Here is a 21,723-nt window from a genome sequence, read left to right on the forward strand (position 1 = left end):
TCTCCTCTCCTAGATCCTACCTATTCATTGCCTGAAGGGAATGAATATTGTAATAAGATTTGTAAGCTGAGATGGTTGGAAAATGAGTCAGATCTCAATTAGAAAGTGCAAATCAGCCAGGCTGTGGTGGCGCATGCCTTTAATCCCAGCACTCGGGAGGCAAAACCAGGTGGATCTCTGTGAGTTCAAGGCCAGCCTGGACTACAGAGCGAGATCCAGGACAGGCACCAAAACTACACAGAGAAACCTTGTCTTGAAAAAACAAAACAAAACAAAAAAAGAAAAAAGAAAAGAAAGTGCAAATCATCTCCATTAGAGAATGCACAGTTATATCACACCTATGCTTTGATCCAGTCATGGTGGTACATACCTATTATCCCAGTACTTGGGAGATACAGACAGATGGATCAAGAGTTCAAGGCCATCTATGGCTACATAGTGGCTTCAGGGCCAACCTGGACTACATGAGAACCCACCTCATTCCCCATCCCACCCCACCCCCCACAAAATAAATAAATAAAAGACTAGGGAGATGACTCAGTGAGTATGAGTACTAGCCAAACAAGCCTGACAACTAGAATTCAATCTCTGGAACCCATGTAAAACAGCCAGGTGTATTTTTAATCCCAGCACACTTACTGAGAGATGGGAGGTAGGACCAGGAGAATTGCAGGGAAGCTGTGGGCCAGCTAGCCTGGAGTACACAGCACAGCAGTGGAGCAAGAGAGATCCTGCTGCTTCAGAAGGTGAAAGAGACCCAGTTCCTGAAAGTTGTTCTTTGACCTCTACATACACACTGTGGCACAAGGTGCACCTATACACACACACACACACACACACACACACACACACACACGCACGCGCGCGCACGCACACGCAAATAAATAAAATCTTAAAGGACTTTAAGATGTGATTTACGAGAGAGAGGCAAGGAGAATGAGGAAGGAGGTGGGAAGGGAGTTGAGAACAAAGTATAAAGACACATATGCATGAAAATACCATAATGAAACCCATTATTTTATGTCCTAATCTAAAAACAGAAAAGAGAAAACAGCGATTTACACAAAACAAAAATAGGTCTAAATGTATGTATCATGGAGTTCTGACAATGTAGACACCTCTGTAAACCACCATTTTAAAGCTATAGATTTCATCAGCCCTGAAAGCTCCTGTGTGTTCCTCTACAGTTACCCCCTTCTCCCACCATGCATACATTGCTCTCTGAACTGATTTCTATCACTGTCAACTATGCTTCTTCTAGAAGTTTGTATAAATAGAATCATATAGTAGCTACTTAATCATATCTGTTTTCTTTCACTTTGCCTGCATTTGACATTCATATGTTTTTATATATCAGTAAAATATTCCATTATGAAAATGCCACAATTTGTAGATCCATCAACAACACATGGAGGGGGGCATTTATATTAGTCCTAGGCTTTGGCTTTTCCAAACAATGTTTATCCATGTACTTTATTTAGGGACAGGTGTTTGATTTTTGCTTCAGGCAAATACAAGAAAACAACAATATTGTAATACAATTTTTTATTTCTCCCCACTTTTACTTCTACCCACATTCAAACACACTAACAACATCATTGTATTTGTTTTGACTACCAGCTATCTTTTAAGGAAAGTACAGAAAGAAAATGACAGTTGTTTATATGCAACCACAATCATTATTTTTGATGCTCTTAACTCTTGTTACCACGGCCACTCTGCTGAACAAAGTCATTTAGCATTTCTTATTAAGATTTTATTTATTTATGTCTATGTGTATGTTTGTGTGAACATATGCCATGTATGTGCAGGTTCTAGCAGAGGCCAGAAAAGGGCATCAGATTCCCTGGAGCTGGAGTTACGAGTGGTTGTGAGCTGCCATGTGAATGCTGGGAATTAACTCAGGTCCTCTGAAAGAGCAACTAATGCTCTTAACCATAGAGTCATCTCTCAAGCACCCTTGAATACAATTTTAGATTTATTTATATTACATGTATGAATTTTTGTCTGCATATATATGTGTACCACATACATGCTTGGTACTCACAGTGGTGAGAAGAGGTTGTCAGACCCTCTGGAGCTGAAGTTACAGATGGTTGTGAGCTGCCACATGGATGCTGGGAATTAAACCTGAGTCCTCTGGAAAAGCAGCAAGTGATCTTAACTGCTGAACCATCTCTCCAGCCCCTTAAATACTTTAATAGTTGCTTTAAAGTATTTTCCTGCTAAATCTAACATGTATATCAGCCAGGGTCAGTTTCTATTAAACTCCTCTTCCCATCTATCTTCTCCCTCCTCTTTCTGAGGGTGTAGCTACTGTGTAGCTCAGGATGGCCTCATGATCTTCCTATCTTCCTACTGCAGCTTCCTGAAGGCTGCAATGACAGGCATGTGCCACCATGCCCAGCTCTTTGCTTCTTCTTGATAGTGGGACACATTTTTTTCTATCTTTCTTTTTTAACGTGTAGTCATTCTTTAAATTTTGTAGGAAATGTAAGTGTAAGACACTTTTTCACACTAGCAGCTCTAATATTTGTCACTTTTCATATTGTTTGCAATGTTTTTAGTCCTCCTATTTGTCTTTTCTTAGCTGAAATGTATCATATATGTATTCATCTATCTTACTTGATCTGCTTTTATTCCTTTTATTATCTACCCACACCTTAATTACTATTTAAATTCATAACGGACAAAACATAGTTGAAAAGGTTTCGAGCAAAATAGAATTGGATTTTAATATTAATCTTGGTACTTAATAGCTAGGGTGTCTCAAACAAGTTAAAAAAATTTATCTGTTTTTTTTTTTTTGAAGTTTTGTGCGTGCATGCATGCGTCTGTCTGTCTGTCTGTCTGTGTCTGTGAATATGAGCACCCCAAAAGGCCAGAACAGAGCATCAGTTCTCCTGGAGTTGTAGTTACAGGTGGTTGTGAGCTGCTCAGTGTGGGTGCCGAGACTGAACTCATGGAAGAGCAGCAAGAGCTCTTAAACACTGAGCTATCTCTCTAGCTCCCTAATACTCTCCCCACTCTGAACTTATTCCTCTTTAAAAATCATCATTTTACAAAAATCCCCACCTGGGGCTGAAGAGATGACTCAGTGTTTAAGAGTATTGGCTGTTCTTCCAGAGGACCAAGTTTCTATTTCTAACATTCACATGCCAGCTTACAACAGTCTGCAACTCTAATTCCAGGGGCTCTGATGCCCCTTTCTAGCTTTAACGGGCACCAAGCATGCATGTGGTCCATATACATACATACATGCAAGCAAACAATCATACAGAGAAAAATAAACAAACAAAACAAAAAACATTAAGCATGTAAGACATAGTATTCAATACATTTTACCTCTCAGTTTTTAATAGTATTAATACACCTGGCTCAAGTTTTCTACATACCATAACAGACTTCAATATCTGATTGAACAAGCTACCCAGTACTTCAACCTACTGACTTCCCTTGACTCAAACAACTTCTATTTAAACTTTAGTCATGCTTTTTCTCATGCCACATGTAGAACCTGCCATCTGGAGGTAGCACATTTTGGAAATTTAAATTTCAATATCTCAAACTTTCAGTCAATTTTCCCCTCTTTTCTTTTAGTATCTCTTCTTCTACAAATGCTTATTGGGCATTTAGCTCCTATTCTGTCTACTAAAATGAATGAGACAGATTCATGCCGTCATGTGACAAAAAAAAATGTGTATGCAATCATAAAATGAGATTGTTAACCTGTATACAGTTTAGGATGGATATCTAACCCAGCCTGGGGGCTCAGGCTTCTTGGAGATTCTACAGTCTTTGATGACTTGGAAAGAATAAATAGGATTTTTGCCAAATAAGCCAAGGCAAGGGAGGAGAGGACAGCATTCCAAGGGACTACTTGTTGAGTCAATGAGAGTAGATTATAGAAGCCAGAGAATGCCTAGTCACAAAAAGGCTTCACAGTGGAGCTGTCAACATTCCAAGTAATGATTGTCTACCTCTAAACTAAGAAGTGTGTGCAAAGATTACCATGATATTTAAGAGACAGAATTGATAAACATTGGAGTAGACATTAGTCAAGGATAAAGAGACTTCAACATGAGTCCTGTTTTGGGGGCCAGTGAGATGGCTTAGTGGGTAAGGGCACTTGCAACTGAACCTGGTGACCTGAGTTCGATCCCTGGCCCCCATGTGGTAGGAGAGGACTCAAGTTTCTCTTCTGACCTCCGTATGTGTGACATTGGCATTCTCTGTGTCATGCATGCACACACACACTAAATGTTAATTTTTTAAAAGAGTTATAGCTTAAGCAACTTGTTAATTTTTTAAAAGAGTTATAGCTTAAGCAACTGGTTGGATGGTGGTATCTGTTACTCAGAGACACAGAAGCAATTTGAAAGAGCATGATGAGACCAGGGCTAGATCTGGTGGTATCCAGGTAGAAATGTATAGCAGATAGTTAGATAAATAGGTTTATGTTTAAGAAAGGTGTCTGATTTGGAGATAGAAATTACAAGTCAAAGCAAAGAGAACATGTACAATTAGACAACAATACTAAAAAAAAATACTGAAGTTTGATCTGTAGGCAGATGTTTGAATCAATGAAGATTGCCATGGATTTTAGTGTAAGGTAACAGTAGCTTTCCCTTCATTTCCTCCTCCCATCTCCTCACCAGAAGCAGCCAGGTGCAGATCTTCCATCAGGAAAAGGAGTGAGCCTTTGGATTCCTGGTAAAACCCAAAAAAGCCGGCTTGTGTTTGGCCATGGACCCCTCTGCTCAGCAGGTGACGAAGGTGCATAGAACTTAAAGCAGGGTGAATGGGGCTGTGAATGGAAGGGTGATTTGGCTCCACTAGCACCTCCACAAAAGCTGACTTCCCTGTGGCGATCTCTCCAGCAAGCAGCACTGGATGTCCATTTGATAGAAGCAGGTCCACTGTATACAAAAGCCGTTCAGTCTGCAGGATAGGAGCAGGATTTACTGTGCTGGCTCCAGATAGGACAGCAATCAAGCTGAAAATTGTGTTGTGTATTTTTCTTTTTCTTTTTTTTTTTTTTTTTTGGTTTTTCGAGACAGGGTTTCTCTGTGTAGCTTTGCGCCTTTCCTGGATCTCGCTCTGTAGACCAGGCCGGCCTCGAACTCACAGAGATCCACCTGCCTCTGCCTCCTGAGTGCTGGGATTAAAGGCGTGCCCCACCACCGCCCGGCATGTATTCTTGTAATTGTGAAAACACCTGAGTATGGGAACAGGTGGGCCTCAGGAAGACCTCAAAGATGGGCTACCCTCTAGCATAGCTCCTTAAGTCTCAACCCAAACTATTTCTTCACTGTCTTCATACCTGGGAAGAGGGCTGGAAAGTACCCAGATTTCCTCTGACACAGCTGCTCAGGTAATGGCCAGTAAAGGGGACCAGTGTCCCATCTTCAAGGTTTACATGTAGATCAAACACCAAGGCTGAAGGAGGTGGCTCAGGGTAGTTGGACAAGGAACTAATAGAATTCTTCATGAAGTTATCAAAGAGAGGCCAGTGTCTACTCAGAGGACACACAGGCAAGAGTCAGATAGTAATAAAAGTTCCATCTATGACATTCATATATTCCACCATATCCCCACTGTAATGCCCCATGAATTTTAATTACCAGTCTACCTCTGCTCTTTTGTACACTATACTTTCCATTCTTGTGGTACCTGGAGGGAAGGTGGGCTCCAAAGCCCCAGATTGTGGCAAAAAGAAAGCTGCTGATAGCCAGCAAATGCCTCCTCTGCTTTTTATTCACATTGTCACTGTCAGACTGGCTCCTGCTTTTTGAAGATTTGAAGCTTTGGGTTGCAAGATCGCTGCCACTAAAGTCCTCTGCAATGGTCACCATGGTCAGAATAGGAATCCATAGAAAAGGAAGACAGAGGGGAAAACAGAGATTGACTACATTACTTCTCGTCACTTTTAGTTCCCTGGACCAACTTCACCAAGGAAACCATGCTTCTGGCTCAGGTGTAACCCAGTTACCCTTAAGATCTCAGCTCTCTCAAAAGCCAACTTTTCTACCTCCCTACCTTGGTCATGTGGCTTCTCCTCTTCATATAAGCGTAGATGGGGGTCAAGTAGAGCACGCAAGATGAGAGCCAGGCTGGTGACTTCTGCCACACCTGGGCAAACAGTCTGATGCCCGTGTACCTGTAGCAGAGAACTGGCACCTATGCGGATAAGGAATCGGAGCACTGCAGGCACCAGTACTTCAGCGATGTGGTTGAGCTCAATGATTGTCTCTTGCTGCAGGTGGTATTCATGGGGCAGGGATGCCATCAAGACGTTAAGCATGTATTGCCAAGTCTGATCTCCACAACACCAGACTAGAGCACACCGGCCTACCACTGTAGGAGATATGCCTGCTGCCTCTGCCACCTCTATCAAGAAAAAGGTACTCAGGGGTCGCGCTATCTGTTGACCATTAGGGAGACTCAGCTGGGGAGGGTCACTTAGGAGGCAAGTGATGGAGTCTAACCATGTAGAATTAGGGGCCCCATCACATACTATCCATAACTGAATCCCTGTGAATTGCTCTGGCTGCTCCTCTGAGCCCACACTCTTACCGTGAGGGGCAGCATGAAGAAGCTTGGGGAAGATGCCGTAGTGCCAGGAGGGACCCTCTGACCACCCTAGGAATTCTTGGGAGCTGAGCACACTAGGATATAGGTGGGCAATTTCCACAGGCTGGAAACCTTGGGTTGAGGTTTGTTCCATAGCTGCCAGCCGATTCTGAATCTTAAGTAAGCTCTTCCAACAAGTACTCTTGCCACTGCCCGCAGGGCCCAGGAGCAGAACACCAGAAGCCCGGCTCAGGGCCTGACTGAGCTGCTCCAGCGACATCAATGTGTTAGGGGTGGGAAGCAGGCCTACCTGCTGGAGTTCTTCCACCACTACTGACCTCGTCAGTCTATGGGCCACAGGTTCTGCCAACACATGGCTAGCATTAGGGAAAATCCCACAGAGCAGCTCTCGGAGCTTTTGCAGGCGGAGCCCATCAAGGATGCTGAACAGTGGTGAATGCAACAGGGCATGCAGTAGGGCAGTCTCCTCAGGGGCAGCTAAGTTGTGGGGCTGCTGGGAATTGTTTTCCTCCTCAGTTGTATTTAGTATCTGTATTGTGTCTTCTAGTACCTGCTTGAGCAGTGGCAAGCGGCAGGGCAAAGTCCCAGACACTAGCTCACGCTCTAGGGAGAATAATTTGGATAGGCGAGCAGCCATTCGGGAGGCATCCCGCACGCCTGCTCCCAGCAGGTTAAGTTCTGCCACTCGCTGCAGGTCAGGCAGTGCCAGTGCCACAGGACGTAGGAGCAGGTGCAGATTGGCAGGCACATCAAGGCTCAGGGAACGAAATGTCAGGAAACAGCCATAGCCAAGGCGCATGGATACATGATGCTTCTCAAAGAATCCAGAACCAAGGAATAGGAGCCTGGTAGGGTTTATGGTACTGATGTTTTTGGAAGCTTTCTGGTACAGTGGGGCATAAAGATGGTGTAGTTCATCCAGACGCTGTCCCAAGGCAGAGAGCAAGCTAGGAGGTAGTTGATGAGCATTCTCCAACAGCAGCCAGGCCCCACCCTGAAGGGCACCATTCAGGTAATTGCTCAGACATCGGAACTCTATCTGGGGCAAGCAGGGCATCATTACCAGCTGGCGGCCCAGGGTCCATGCCAGGCTATTCACCATTTCTGTCTTGCCCAAACCATCCCGGCCCAGTAGGGCCCCACAGGCCACCTCCTCCAGAGCCAATAAGAGAAGTAACACTTGCCGCTCATGAATCAGGCTGGGTAGAGGCCCCAGTTTGGGCCCCAGGTACTCATAATTGTATATGAAGGACCGGCCAAGCACATCTATCCAGCATATAGCTGGTGACAGAGAGGGATCAGCAGATGAAATAGTCTTAAGACACTGAAGGGGGCTTTTGGGGTTCAAGTGAGATGAACCCAGGCGATACTTAAGTTGGCGGACCCAGTGGAAGTCTGTCAGATCACTGACATGGTGCTTCTCCAGGAGTTGTGCTATATCTCGATGAGTCACTGCCATGACCAGCAGGATACTGAATAGGCTAGTCTGGAGAACAGAAGGCAGAGGGTGCTCACCCTGGGAGCTCCTCTGAGCACGTATAAATTGCACCAGTGCCTCCAGCTTGTGTACATGTAGGCGAGTCGTGCGCATGGTCCCCCTTTCAAACAGAGCCTCCTCCATCTCAGCACACCACACTACCTCCTCTGCCACCAGTATGCACTGCCACGGAAAAACCTGGACTGCATCTAGCCAGTGCTGGACATATAGTTGCATGGGCACCTGTCTTTGTTGAGGCAGTGCCTTCAATGCATTAACTAGGGATGGGCCTTGAGCAAGGCGGGTGGCCACACAGTTCTGCAGCAGGTTCACTATTACAAAACGCAGACACTTCTCCAAAGAGGCCAGCCACTTAGGAAGGTCTGGATGCAGAGGCAGAGGACCGTGAAGCTTCACTTTCTCTCCATATGCCCCTAGCACAGCAGTTGTCTCCTCTGGAGTCTGTGCAGTTGAGCTTGACTCCTGGTTATTCTTGCCTTTCTCATCAGTTGGGTTGGACCTGAAGTTCACAGCTTTAATGTGAGGAAAGCAGCGCTGTGCCCATGACTGGGCCTCACAGGTCTCTAGAGGGGCAGCAAGGAGGGCCACCAGTTCACTGTCACTGAGGAAGAAAAGGCGGGGGAAGTGGGCACATACCCCATAGAGGACATCCTCCAGAGCTACGATAATGGTCTCCAGCTCCACAGATCCTGCTTTCAGTAGTTGTTGTAGATGCTGACCTTGGAAGTAAGGGCTCCTCTTGGCATTGGGCACTATAAGTGACAGAACCATTGGGTCAGCTACAGAGATTCGCATTAGGGTCCGATACTGATCATCCATGACCTTGAAACGGGCATTCTGTGGTAAGAAAGGTGATAAATGAGGGTAATGTTACAGCTCTGCTCTTCCACTCAGAGCCCTGATACTCAGGAGCTCTTGCCCACCTTCTTTAACACCTTTCCCTACCAGCTCAGCACCAGGAAACTGGATCTTCATCTCATGTAGAACTTTATTTAGAAAAATCCACTTCTGCTGGAAAGCCACCCATACCTCCAGTAGTGCACCTGTGTAAGCAGTTAGAAAAATACTTGAGGAAGATTCTAGGGTTCTAACACCTCCAAGGGGGTTTAGCATACACCTGACCTCTCCAGTGACCCACTAGCCCAACAGAAGCATACTGCTCAGCAGATCTCAGGGACCTGATTAAAGGAAGTAAAACATTCACTAGAAATAAAGACCTTGTCACATTAAACCAAGGAGGAGCCTGGGAAGTCCTTACTCTGTCCTTCATATCTTCTATCCAATGTCCACATGTCACCCCCATACCTCTGGGTCAGTCTACATCAGGTTCCATCCATCCATCCATCCATCCATCCATCCATCCATCCATCCATCCAACTAGAGCCTTATACTCACCCAGGCCATACATGATGGTCACCCACTCTAAAGCTATTTTATGCAGCTCTCCTGATTTTTGGATGGCTAGGATCTTGAATAGTGCTTGGAGACTGTTCTGGATGGCATCTTGCAGACTGCTGAAGTCTTAGGAAGAAAAAGATGCACTGTCAAAGTTCAGCTAAGCTGGTATTATTCTATGTGAGTCAAAGGCCAGGGGCTGGGCCAGGAAAGAGCACATCTTGATCTTCCAGGGGAGGTAATTACCTCAATACCGTTTTTTCTATCTTCAGATATTGCATCAGCCCATAGAGTTGGTATGGTAGAGAACTGAGATCTTAAAACAGGCACTATGGGTAGACTCCAAACCAGCTGACTTCTCCTGTTAGACATTGTCATTCTTATCTAGTCCTACAGACATTCTTTAATGCATCAGAGCTTCATCCTAGAAAAAGGCCTTATGGCTCCAAGTTCCTACATAGTATGTATGCAGGAAGAATGCCCATTCTGAGATGACTGGGATAGATCCTGGTAGAAAAGTTGAGACCAAAATTTTCTTTCATGGTCTTAGCACTTAGCTACTTGGGGCCACTTAAAGAGTTGTCCCATAATTTGTGAGACAGGCCTGGCTACAGCATAGATAACTAGGTTAACAACAGAATTGAGAGAAATTGGTTTGGATAGATGTAGGACTCTCTAAATACCCATGTTTGAAAGAAAATACACAATACCTTCATCTCAGAGTATCTCTACAGAAAACTATATTGGAATAGTTTGGGTCCTCTATTTTATCCTCCTTTAAAAGACCACTGAATGGTGGGGAGGCATAAAGGCCCATCTGTTGTGCTTGTCTAAGGAACATGGAACAGACTACAAATCCTTATAGTTACCTGAGAGCTTGGATGCCACATTTCCTTTATATACCCACAAAGACCTCAGATTCTCATCTGATCTTGGGAAGGTTAAAAGAGGTTGTGTGAAGTCTTAATCTAGCTATGTCTGCCAACATATTATATATTTAAAAAGAACATTTTCTTGGGGATATTTTGGATGTTGTACTATCCTTTTCATACATATCCTTCTTAATTTTGCTAAGAACTTAAAAGGGAGAATGAACGATTAGTAGTGTCACTAACCCTACAAAAACATGTCTTCCTGGGGTATGAATTAAATACATAAGTTTTTGTCATCTTGGGCTCACTCAGGTGAGTGAAGTCACTAGTTTCATGGTGTATGGCCACCATAAAAATTAATTAATATACCCAGAGCTGATGCAGATGTCTAGTACAGAGAAAGGAGAAAACCTGTAGGGAGAAATGTCAACTACACAATCTTCTGTTTGAATTAGAGCCAGAGGGAAAGTTGGACAGAAAGTAGGATAAGGATAAGATAAGGACTGTGAACACAAGTGAAGATTGGAAGAGTTCACTTGGTACCTGAAGTTATACTTAGAGGTAGTGAACCAAACCTCACAAACAAATCCATAGTTTGTACTCCACTAGTTTTTAATATTATTTTAGTAGCAGAGGAATCTAAGAATGATACAGGAAGGTAGAATAGAAGAAGCAGATTGACAAAGTGTGGAACCAGGGTCAAACACGGGCAAAAAGGTCAGCATAAAATGTGCTCGTGTCAAAAGTAGGAAGAGAATGTCCGTTGAATCATGGTGTGAGTATTAACTACAGATGTCTGATCTTAATATGTTTCAGTCAACACTGAAAATGATTAGTCCAAAATAAGAGAAGTGTGAACAAGAATTCCATGTAAAAATAGATAGGAAAGGTATTCTAAACCAAATACTGCACATGGATGTGTGTAAGGATAAAGATTCCTGTTATAATAGAAAAGACATATCTTCTCTTCCACAACAAATTTGCACTAGCTATACATTTTGCCTAGACAGACTCAGAAGTAGCCCAAATGCACCTACTTTCCTCATTCTCTGTTGCTACCATTCTAGTATAGGCCATTATTGTTTTTTACTTGAGTTACACCAGTTGCCTCTTAACTGATCTTCCAGTTACTATTTTTTGCTACCCAATTATCTTTGTTGAGCTAAAATGTGACCTCATCACTTCCCTACAACAAAACATTCCCCATGATTTAAATATTGCTGAATAAATTCTTTTGCATGATCTGATCTCTCTAACTTCACATGCCTATTTCCTGTTCCAAGTAGTCTTTGGGCTCTAGTCTCAGTGAGTTGGAAAGTACTCTAGTGGATGTTCCTACTTTCTATCATAGATATACTGACTATATTAATCAGAAGTTTTGTTGCTATGATTAGTTGCCTGGCACATACAACTAAGGAGGGAGAGACTTACTTTAGTGCATAGTCTCAGAGTTTTTGCCAATCATGGTGGGGAGGGATGTAAACACAGCAGTTTACATCATACCAGGAAGCAGAGAAAAGGGAAAATGGGAAGAGCCAAAGCAAGATACAGCTCTCAAGGACATATCCCTAGTGAACTACTTTCTTCAATTAGGCCTTATCTCCTACTTTCTTCCACCCAACAATTCAATTGCACTATGAATCCATCAAGAGTAAAGCCTTAGAATCCTATCACTTCCCCAAAGCCTATCAACTGTCAATCAAACCCTCAATACATTAGTATATGGGAGACATTGCAAATCAAACCACTACAATGGTACTGTCTAATGATCAAAATTCAACAGAACCACATAAACATCAAGCTATTATTTAGAATATTCCAACATTTTTGATCCAAGTTAAATTGTTTACCTGATTAAATGCAAGTATGCTTGAAAACCTATTTGTGTGAGTTATGTCACAATTTTAATTATATAATCTAATCTAAAAGAGCAGTAACGACTGGAATATGTATGAGAAAAGAGTTGCCATTTTTATGGAAACTATAGAAGGTAAAGGTGAGCTTATAAAAAGCTCTTGTTGGGCTGGAGAGATGGTTCAGCAGTTAAGAGCACTGGCTGATCTTCCAGAAGTCCTGCATTCAATTCCCAGCAACCACATGGTGGCTCACAACCATCTGTAATGAGATCTGGCACCCTCTTCTGGCCTGCAGGCATACATGTAGGCAGAATACTGTATACATAAAAAATAAATCTTAAAAAAAAGAAATGAAAAGCTCTTATTCTTAGAATAAAATGTTAGCAAATGTTTTGGCTAAAATAAAAAATCTGAAGTCCTAGCTACCTACTTACCCACCTATCATGATTACATATTTAATCTCTTGGATTCACTGACACCAGTTATGTTGAATAAGAGAATTTCTCATCTACCAGTAATTCCCAACACATCCTCTTAGATGCTTTTTGTCATAGTTAGCTTCAAGTTAGATCTCAACTAGACACATTTGGGAAGAAGGAACTTTAATTAAGAAACTAACTTCATCTGTGGGTACATCTGTGGACATTTTCTTGATTATCAATTGATGTAGGAGGGCCCAGCCCACTGTAAGCTGAACCATACCTAGGCAGGTGGGCCTTGGCTATATAAGAGAGGTAACTGAGTAAGCCAGAGGAAGCAACCTAGTAGCAATCATTCCTCTGTGGTCTTTGCTTCAGTTCCTGTCTCCAGATGCCTACCTTGAGTTCCAGCCTTGGCTTCCCACGATGGTGGACTGTTACCTATAAGCCAAATAAACCCTTTCCTCCTCTAAGTTGTAAAAGTGCTATTCCCTATGTGGAATGTTTTTCTCACCTTGCAAGTCTGACAAACTTACTTCTTCAAAGGTTAGCCTGGGTCCACTGTCTAAAGTGGTAGTTCTCTTACTAACCCTGGTTCTCTGAGCTGGTCTTCACTTACCTACTGTCCTCAATATGGTAGTCTATCATGCATTTAAATGTATGTTATTGCCTGGCCAGTGGTGGCACACACCTTTAATCCCAGCATTAGGGAGGCAGAGGCCAGCAAATCTCTGTGAGTTTGAGGCCAGCCTGGTCTACATAGAGAGCTAGTTCTAGGACAGCCAAAGCTACATAAAGAAATCCTGTCTCAATAAATAAATAAATAAGTAAATAAGTAAATAACTAAATAAGTAAATAAATAAATAAATAAATAAATAAATAAATAAATAAATAAATGGTACTGTCAGTTTCTCATTAGATATAGGGCTAAATCAATCTCAGAGTGCCTTGTGTTTGGCACAAAAGAGGTCCATGAATTTAACAAGAGAATAAAAGAAAGAATGGCTCTTTGTCTTTCAACAAGGTGGCCAACCAACAGACATAGATATCTTCGTGAAAACCCTGATGGGCGAGACTATCACTCTCAAGGTTGAGCCCAATGACACCATGGAGAATGTCAGGCCAATATCGAAGACAAGGAAGGCATCCTACCAGCAGTGGCTGATGTCACTGACAAGTAGCTGGAGGATGGCCACACCCTGCCTGACCACACCATCCAGAAAGAGTACACCCTGCACCTGGTGCTGTGCCTATGTGGTGGCGTTATTGAGGTATGCTCTTGTTGAGTTCACCGAGAAGTACAACTGCCATAAGGGCTATGCATGTCTGCATCCCTATGCAGTCAACTGCCACAAGTGCTATGCATGTCTGCACCCTTGTGTAGTCAACTGCCACAAGTGCTATGCATGTCTGCACCCCTGTGCAGTCAACTGCCACAAGTGCTATGCATGTCTGCACCCCTGTGCAGTCAACTGCCACAAGGGCTATGCATGTCTGCATCCCTGTGCAGTCAACTGCCACAAGGGCTATGCATGTCTGCATCCCTGTGCAGTCAACTGCCACAAGGGCTATGCATGTCTGCATCCCTGTGCAGTCAACTGCCACAAGGGCTATGCATGTCTGCATCCCTGTGTAGTCAACTGCCACAAGGGCTATGCATGTCTGCACCCCTGTGCAGTCAACTGCCACAAGGGCTATGCATGTCTGCACCCCTGTGGGGTCAACTGCCACAAGTGCTATGCATGTCTGCATCCCTGTGGGGTCAACTGCCACAAGTGCTATGCATGTCTGCATCCCTGTGGGGTCAACTGCCACAAGGGCTATGCATGTCTGCACCCCTGTGCAGTCAACTATCAAAAGAAGCATAGCCACATCAACAACCTGTGCCCCAAGAAGAAGGGCAAATAAAGCTGAGGTCATGCTTGGCCCAAGGCTCAGGGACCAAACAGAGTCCTCTTCTGTCAACTAGCAGGGGAAAGAATGAATGGATGAGTAGGTAAAATATAACATCAGCAGGGTAAAATCCAGAGGACAGAGCATTGACAAGTAGAGAGAAATAACCACAAAGAATTTGTTTTTCTTTTCTTTTTTTTTTTTTTCCCAAGACAGGGTTTCTCTGTGTAGCTCTGGCTGTCCTGGAACTTGATCTGTAGACCAGCCTGGCCTCAAACTCACAGAGATTTGCCTGCTTATGCTGGGATTAAAGGCATGTGCCACTACCGCCTGGCTGTTTTTTCTTTTACATACTCCTCAAATTATTCCACAAAATAGAAACAGAAGGAACATTACCAAATTCATTTTATGAGGCCACAGTGATACCCAAACCACACAAAGACTCAAGAAAAAAAGAAAGAGAATTACAATCCAATTTCCCACATAAACATAGATGCAAAAATGCTCAAAAACAGAATCCAAGAACATATATTCACCATGATCAAGTAGGCTTCATCCCAGAGATGCAGGGATAGTTCAACATATGAAAATCTCTCAATGTAGTCCACCATATAAACAAACTGAAACAAACAAAAAAAATGACATGATCATCTCGTTAGATGCCGAAAAAGCCTTTGACAAAATCCAACACCCCTTCATGATAAAAGTCTTGGAGAGATCAGGCATACAAGGGACATACCTAAACATAATAAAGGCAAAATACAGCAAGCCAATAGCCAACATCAAATTAAATAGAGAGAAACTTAAAGCAATTCCACTAAAATCAGGGACAAGACAATGTTGTCCACTCTCTCCATATCTATCCAATATAGTACTTGAAGCCTTAAGTAGAGCAATAAGACAACTAAAGGAAATCAAGGGGATACAGATTGGAAAAGAAGTCAAAGTATCACTATTTGCAGACAATATGATAGTATACATAAGTGAGCCTAAAAATTCCACCAGGGAACTCCTACAGCTGATAAACACTTTCAGCTAAGTGGCTGGATACGAAATAAGCTAAAAAAAAAAAATCAGTAGCCCTCCTATATACAAACAACAAATGGTCTGAGAATGAATTTAGGCAAATAACACCTTTCACAATAGCCACAAATATATAAACTATCTTGGTGTAACCCTAACCAAACAAGTGAAAGACATGTATGGGAAGAACTTCCAGTCTTTGAAGAAAGAAACTGAAGAAAATATCAGAAGATGGAAAAATTTGCCAATCTCATGGATTGGTAGGATTAACATTATAAAAATGGCCATCTTACCAAAAGCAATTTACAGATTCAACACAATTCCCATCAAACTTTCAACAAAATTCTTTACAGACTTTGAAAGGACAATACTCAACCTCATATAGAAAAACAAAAACCCAGGATAGCTAAAACAATCCTATACAGCTAAAGAACTTCTGGAGGTATCACCATCCCTGATTTCAAGCTGTACTATAGAGCCATAGTAATAATTTTAAAAAACCACATGATATTGGCATAAAAACAGACAGGTTGATCAATGGAACTGAATTGAAAACCCAGACATAAATCCACATAATATGGACACCTGATTTATGATAAAGAAGCCAGAAATATACAATGGATAAAAGAAAGCATCTTCAACAAATGGTGCTGGTCTAACTGGATGTCAGCAGGTAGAAGATTGCAAATAGATCCATATCTATCACCCTGCACAAAACTCAAGTTCAAGTAGATCAAAGACTTCAACATAAAACACTGAACCTAATAGAAGAGAAAGTGGAAACTACCCTTGAACACAATGGTACAGGATACTACTTCCTGAATATAATACCAATAGCACAGACACTGAGATCGACAATTAATACACAGAACCTCTTGAAACTGAAAAGCTGCTTTAAGGTGAAGGACATTGTCAAATGGACAAAATAGCAGCCTACAGAATGAGAAAAGATCTTCACCAACCCTACATCTGACAGAGAGCTGACTACCAAAATATATAAAGAACTCAAGAAACTAGATTACCAACAGACCAAATAATACAATTTAAAAATGGGCTACAGACCTAAACAGAGAATTCTCAACAGAGGAATCTCAAATGGCTGAAAAACAAGTAAGGAAATGTTCAACATCCTTAGCCATCAGGGTACTGCAAATCAAAACAACTCTGATATTCCATCTTACATCTGTCAGAATGGCTAAGATCAAAAATACCAGCTCATGCTGGTGAGGATGTGGAGCAAAGGGAACCACTTCTCCAAGGATAACCATGCTACAATCCATAGACCCAACGAAGACTAGGTAACAAGGACAGTTCCAGGGGGTGGGGAGGAGACACATAAATCTCACTGTGAAGAGGAAATAGAATAGACACCATGGTGGATAGAAGAGGGGTCTAGATGGGGAGGATGGGAACAAGAGGGATCAGGTGGGGGGAGGTGTGGAGGCCCACAAAGTTTCCTAGTGAGATCTGAGCTTGCTTTAACCAGCAGGGCTGCATTAGAGGATTGCTTGACCATGTGTGTGGCTACCAGGTAATTGGAAAGGGTCTGCACTTGACTGTGCTAAGGGAAGGTCTTTTGCTCCACCCCTTGGCATTCCTATGAAAAGCCCTTTAGAAGAGACAGAAGGGGCCGGTGGATAATTATCCAGGTCCTCCCGAGGCTATTCTGTGTTTCTATCTGTTTCTCTCCCCTCTATCCTTCTATCTAAGTATGTCTCACTACTCCCTCCTCAAGAGTACCCTGGGGAAAATGTGGGAGTGGGTCTCCCACAGAGAAATGGGTAGGTCCCCCACAGGGAGGATGGAGGAAGAGAGCATTGGGTGAGACAACTGAAATCGGGCATCTCTTGGATGAGCTAGAAACCCAGTGCAATGGAAACTCCCAGGAATCTATGAGGGTGACCCTAGCTAAGACTGCTAGCAATGGGGGATACAGAGCCTGAACTGGACATCTCCTGTAACCAAGCAAGGCTTCCAGTGGAGGAATTGGGACCTGAACCCAGCCACATAACCTTTGACCTACAATTTGCCCTGACTTCAAGATGTGCTGGGGTAAAGGTGGCACATAAATTATAAGAGTGGCCAACCAACGACTGGTCCAGCTTGAGACTCATGCCTTAAGAGAAAGCCCACCTCTGACACTGTCTGGAGGGCCAGGACCCAGAGGCTGGACAGCCCAGAGACCTAGGGTAGAGCCAAACGTGACTGGCAAAAAAAAAAAAAAAAAAAAAAGTCAGTGAAGTGATTCCTAATATTTTTGCTATATTCATAGATTGTTGTAGCCCAGTTATCATCAGAGAGGCTTCATAAAGCAACTGATGGAAACAGATGCAGATACCCACAGCCAAACATTACGTGGAGCTTGGGGAATCTTGTGGAAGGGGAGAGGAAGGATTACGGGAGTTAGAGGAACCAACGACATCACAAAAAAAAAAAAAGCCCTCCACAGAATCTTGTAACCTGGGCTCCTAGGGGCTCACAGAGACTGAACCACCAACCAGAGAGTCTGCATGGGACTGATCTAGGCCCTCTGCATATATGCTCCAGTTGTGCAACTTGGTCTTCTTGTGAAACTCCTAACAGTGGGAGCAGGGGCTGTTTCTGACTCTGTTACATGCTTTGGGGACCCTTTCCTCCTACTGGGTTGCCTTGTCCAGCCTCAACAGGAAAGGAGGTACCTACTCTTACCACAACTTGATATGCCATGGCTGACTTATATACATGGGAGGCCTGCCTTTTTCTGAAGAGAAAGGAAGAGTGAATGGAGTGGGGGTAGGGGAGGGACTGAAAGGAGAGGAGAAAGGGAGAGGAAACTGTGATCTGGCTGGAAAAAAATTAATTAATTAAAAAAAAAGAGTTCCTGGAAAGATTAAGACATTAAGAGAGCATGGAAGGCCGGGCGGTGGTGGCACACGCCTTTAATCCCAGCACTCGGGAGGCAGAGCCAGGCGGATCTCTGTGAGTTCGAGGCCGGCCTGGGCTACCAAGTGAGTTCCAGGAAAGGCACAAAGCTACACAGAGAAACCCTGTCTCGAAAAAAAAAAAAAAAAGAGAGAGAGAGAGAGAGAGAGCATGGAAGATACTGTCTCAACACATGGATGCCTTAAGTTATCCTTAAGGATTGGGGCCTGACTACAGGAGCCATATTTGACAAAATTGGTAAATGAGAAAAGCCTTTAGCTGGAGACATTTGCTGGATCACAAAGGCTGAGACTCACCTGAGAGGAGGAAGGTGCCACTATCCTTGCCCACTAACTCCCACCGGGGGCTTCGGAATGCCTGCCTTTTGGACCGCTCTGAGGTTGGGGGCTTGTAGGGCACATGCAGGATGAAGTTGAGCAGGCGCAGCTGGCGCCCCTCCCAGTACTGCTGCATCTGCTGTAGGCTCTCTTGGGCATGAATTCGTTCTTTATCATACTGCCAGACCTGGAAAAGGTATGTCTCAGAAAGCAGAACTAGCTAGTGGCTCAGGAAACATAGCCTTGAAACTAGGACTTGAGTTTGGGTCTGAGGCAGAACTCAAGGGCCTGGCGTGTGGTGGTCTCAGATATGAAGGAGGAGTAGAACCATCAGGCTTCAGGGATGTGCTGGCTGCAGCAGGATTGAACTATTAATGCTTGACCCAGGACTGCTGCCTCCACTGAGCAGCCTCCTGGATGGATCCCACTGAGTAGGCAATACCCTAGAGCCAGTATGTCCTTTAGGGATAAAGTAAATGTTGGCAGATATCTGTTCGTCTATGTGTCCACAGCTTTGAGGCTACCATTCACTTCCTTCCACCAAGGGAAGCATTTGGTCAGATAAGAGTCTGGAACTGCCTATCAGATCCTCATCTGTAGATGGAGACTCTTCCTACCCTCCAGGAAGGTCATCAGTCCCAACTTCCCTCTACCTACATGCCAACCACTACTGTCCCCATAGTCCAAGGGACTGCTAGGCCTTGACTGGCTTTATTACAAATAGTGGCTGCAACCAGCCCCCTCCTCCTTGTGGGCCCCACCTGATTGATTCGGTCTGAAAATTCCAGCAGTGGACAGTTGAGCAGCTGGCCCAGTGTGAGAAGGTCCAAGCTTTGGAGACTGCCCAGCCCTAACACTGGAATAGAACAGGCAAGTCAGAATAACATCTAGCATATGGCTGAATGGAGCTCATATCCTAGAGCTCATTTCTACCCTGAGCCCAGACCAGCTTGGATTGCAGTGCAAGATCAGGAGTACAACACAAAGCCAAGAACCCAGAACCCAAGGTCCAGACACAACTCAACCCCCAGATCTGAGACTCCAGCCTGAGTCCAATCCCATCAGTTGAGAGGACCCTGTGTTGTAATGAGGGAGCATAAAAATGTGTTCCTCCTGGGTGAAGTGAGTTTAGCATATGTGAGAAAGGAGACACAAGGTTTCCAGCAGGAGCAGCAGGGGAATTGCTCTAAACACTGTGTCTTTCCCATCCCTCTCCCCTGTTTCTAACCAAACACACCTCTCAAGAGGGATTGGCAGTTAAAGTTCTGAAACTGGAGGCTACCCAGCTTAGTGAGCAAGGGCAGGTAGCTTCGAAACTCCTCTAGCATGCGCATGCAGCGTTGTAGCACTGGATTGTGCATCCCCAGGGTGGTGCTGAGCCGCGCAGCCTCTGTCAGCCAGGCTTCTGTCTTCTCCCAGGCCATAAGAAGGCTGAACTGCACAGAGAAGAGTTCACGGTCAAACTGACCCACCCACCTCCACCTGGTAGACTTCTGCCCCAGGTGAGAGCTCTTGGAAGTACCTTGGTAAAAGCCATGCACTTCCACTCACTGAAGTTTTCAGAGATCATTCGGTAGAGCCTCCAGATGCGCTGCTGCTGTATAATAGGCCGGCTCCCAGTAGCGGGTGGGGACATAGAACTCTCATCCCCTGTGGAATAAGGCTGGTTGAGACTTGGGTTATTGAGGGAATAATGGGCCAGTGAAGAGCCCTTAATGAACAAAAGTTAAAAAAAAAAAAGAAAGAAAGAAAGAAAGAAAAAGATGGTGTGGTGCCTATGTAAATCTCTCAGTTCAGCAGTGGAAGTGGGGCCATGCAAAGAGCAATTATTTCAAAGAGAGGATTCCTGGGCAAATACAATAGTGGCAAAATAAAAGAGCTTCTCTTCTATTAGTCTCTAGCTCACCCACTCAATTCCAGTCACAGTGGACTTGACTGTAGCTCAGATATCCCAGGCACACCCCCTTCTGCCCAGTTCATTCTTTATGAGAAACCTCTTGGCACAGAGAACCACTATTCACACCTTCACCACCTCCAACCCCAAGTCCTTGTTCAAATAGTACCTATCCCATAAAGCATTGTGCTCCACTCATTGGCATGTTCTGACGCTCTTGTTCTGCTATGTTTTCTCTACATTACCTATAATTTTCTAATATGCTACATAATTTAGTAATGTTTTATAATTATTATTTATCATCTTTCTTCTCCAGCCGCAATATTGGGTCCATTACAGAAGATGATTCGCCATGTGTTCATTGATGTACTTTGAGTCCAGCACATGGCAGGCACTAACCAAGTAAGTGTTGAATGAATGAGTAAGTGAATGAACTCTCAGAAATTGAGGATGATTATTAAATCAAGAAGATCTAAAGGACTAGATTATTTTCACAAAAGCTGGGACAGAAGAAGCAAGTGAACACACTGCTATGCAGTTCTCTGGGCCTAGCACCACTTGGCCTGACTCCTCTGCCCTGATTTTTTGTCAATAATTCAAACTCCTAACAAGAAGGGTCAAGTCTACGGTTGACATGTTAGGATATGGGCTGCAGGCTTCCCAGTACTTAAAAAAAGAGACAGAGAAATTCCTGATGAAGGATGGTTCTAAAGCATTTCTCATTGCACCTGGCCATAAGGCCCAGTTGGTAGCTTACCAAGGAGCAACTCACACTGTGCCCTTCCAAGAGTTAAGTGACTGTGTATGAGAAAAGAGCCTATGCAGTTACAAGCAGAAGGGAGGCAGCCTACTGCACTCCTGCAGAGGAAGACTGATCTCAGACAAGTAGCTCTGTCCTGGTTGGCTCCTGTGGGATAGTGAGGCCCTCACCAGTCCTTTTTCTTGATACATTGGCTGGAGGCAGTGCTTACCACATCAAGATCTTGGCTATTCTTTTCTATGACCTGCTGCTTGGAATATGACAACACTGACCAGTGCTA

The 21,723-nt window shown here is 43.8% G+C and overlaps 1 protein-coding gene across 1 annotated transcript in view; it reads right to left on the reverse strand.

Moving 5' to 3' along the window:
• Nucleotides 1–21,723, reverse strand: part of Dnhd1 (dynein heavy chain domain 1) — a 74,435-nt gene that overhangs the window by 25,770 nt on the left and 26,942 nt on the right. Inside the window, 10 exon segments of the mRNA XM_059269286.1 lie at nt 4,656–4,941; nt 5,324–5,516; nt 5,674–5,839; nt 6,040–8,929; nt 9,038–9,135; nt 9,488–9,613; nt 18,769–18,976; nt 19,551–19,645; nt 20,027–20,225; nt 20,312–20,439. Of these exon segments, the coding sequence (XP_059125269.1) occupies nt 4,656–4,941; nt 5,324–5,516; nt 5,674–5,839; nt 6,040–8,929; nt 9,038–9,135; nt 9,488–9,613; nt 18,769–18,976; nt 19,551–19,645; nt 20,027–20,225; nt 20,312–20,439 (4,389 nt within the window).

The sequence above is a fragment of the Peromyscus eremicus genome, chromosome 1 (genome assembly GCF_949786415.1).
Source record: "Peromyscus eremicus chromosome 1, PerEre_H2_v1, whole genome shotgun sequence".
NCBI classification, from domain to species: Eukaryota; Metazoa; Chordata; class Mammalia; order Rodentia; family Cricetidae; genus Peromyscus; species Peromyscus eremicus.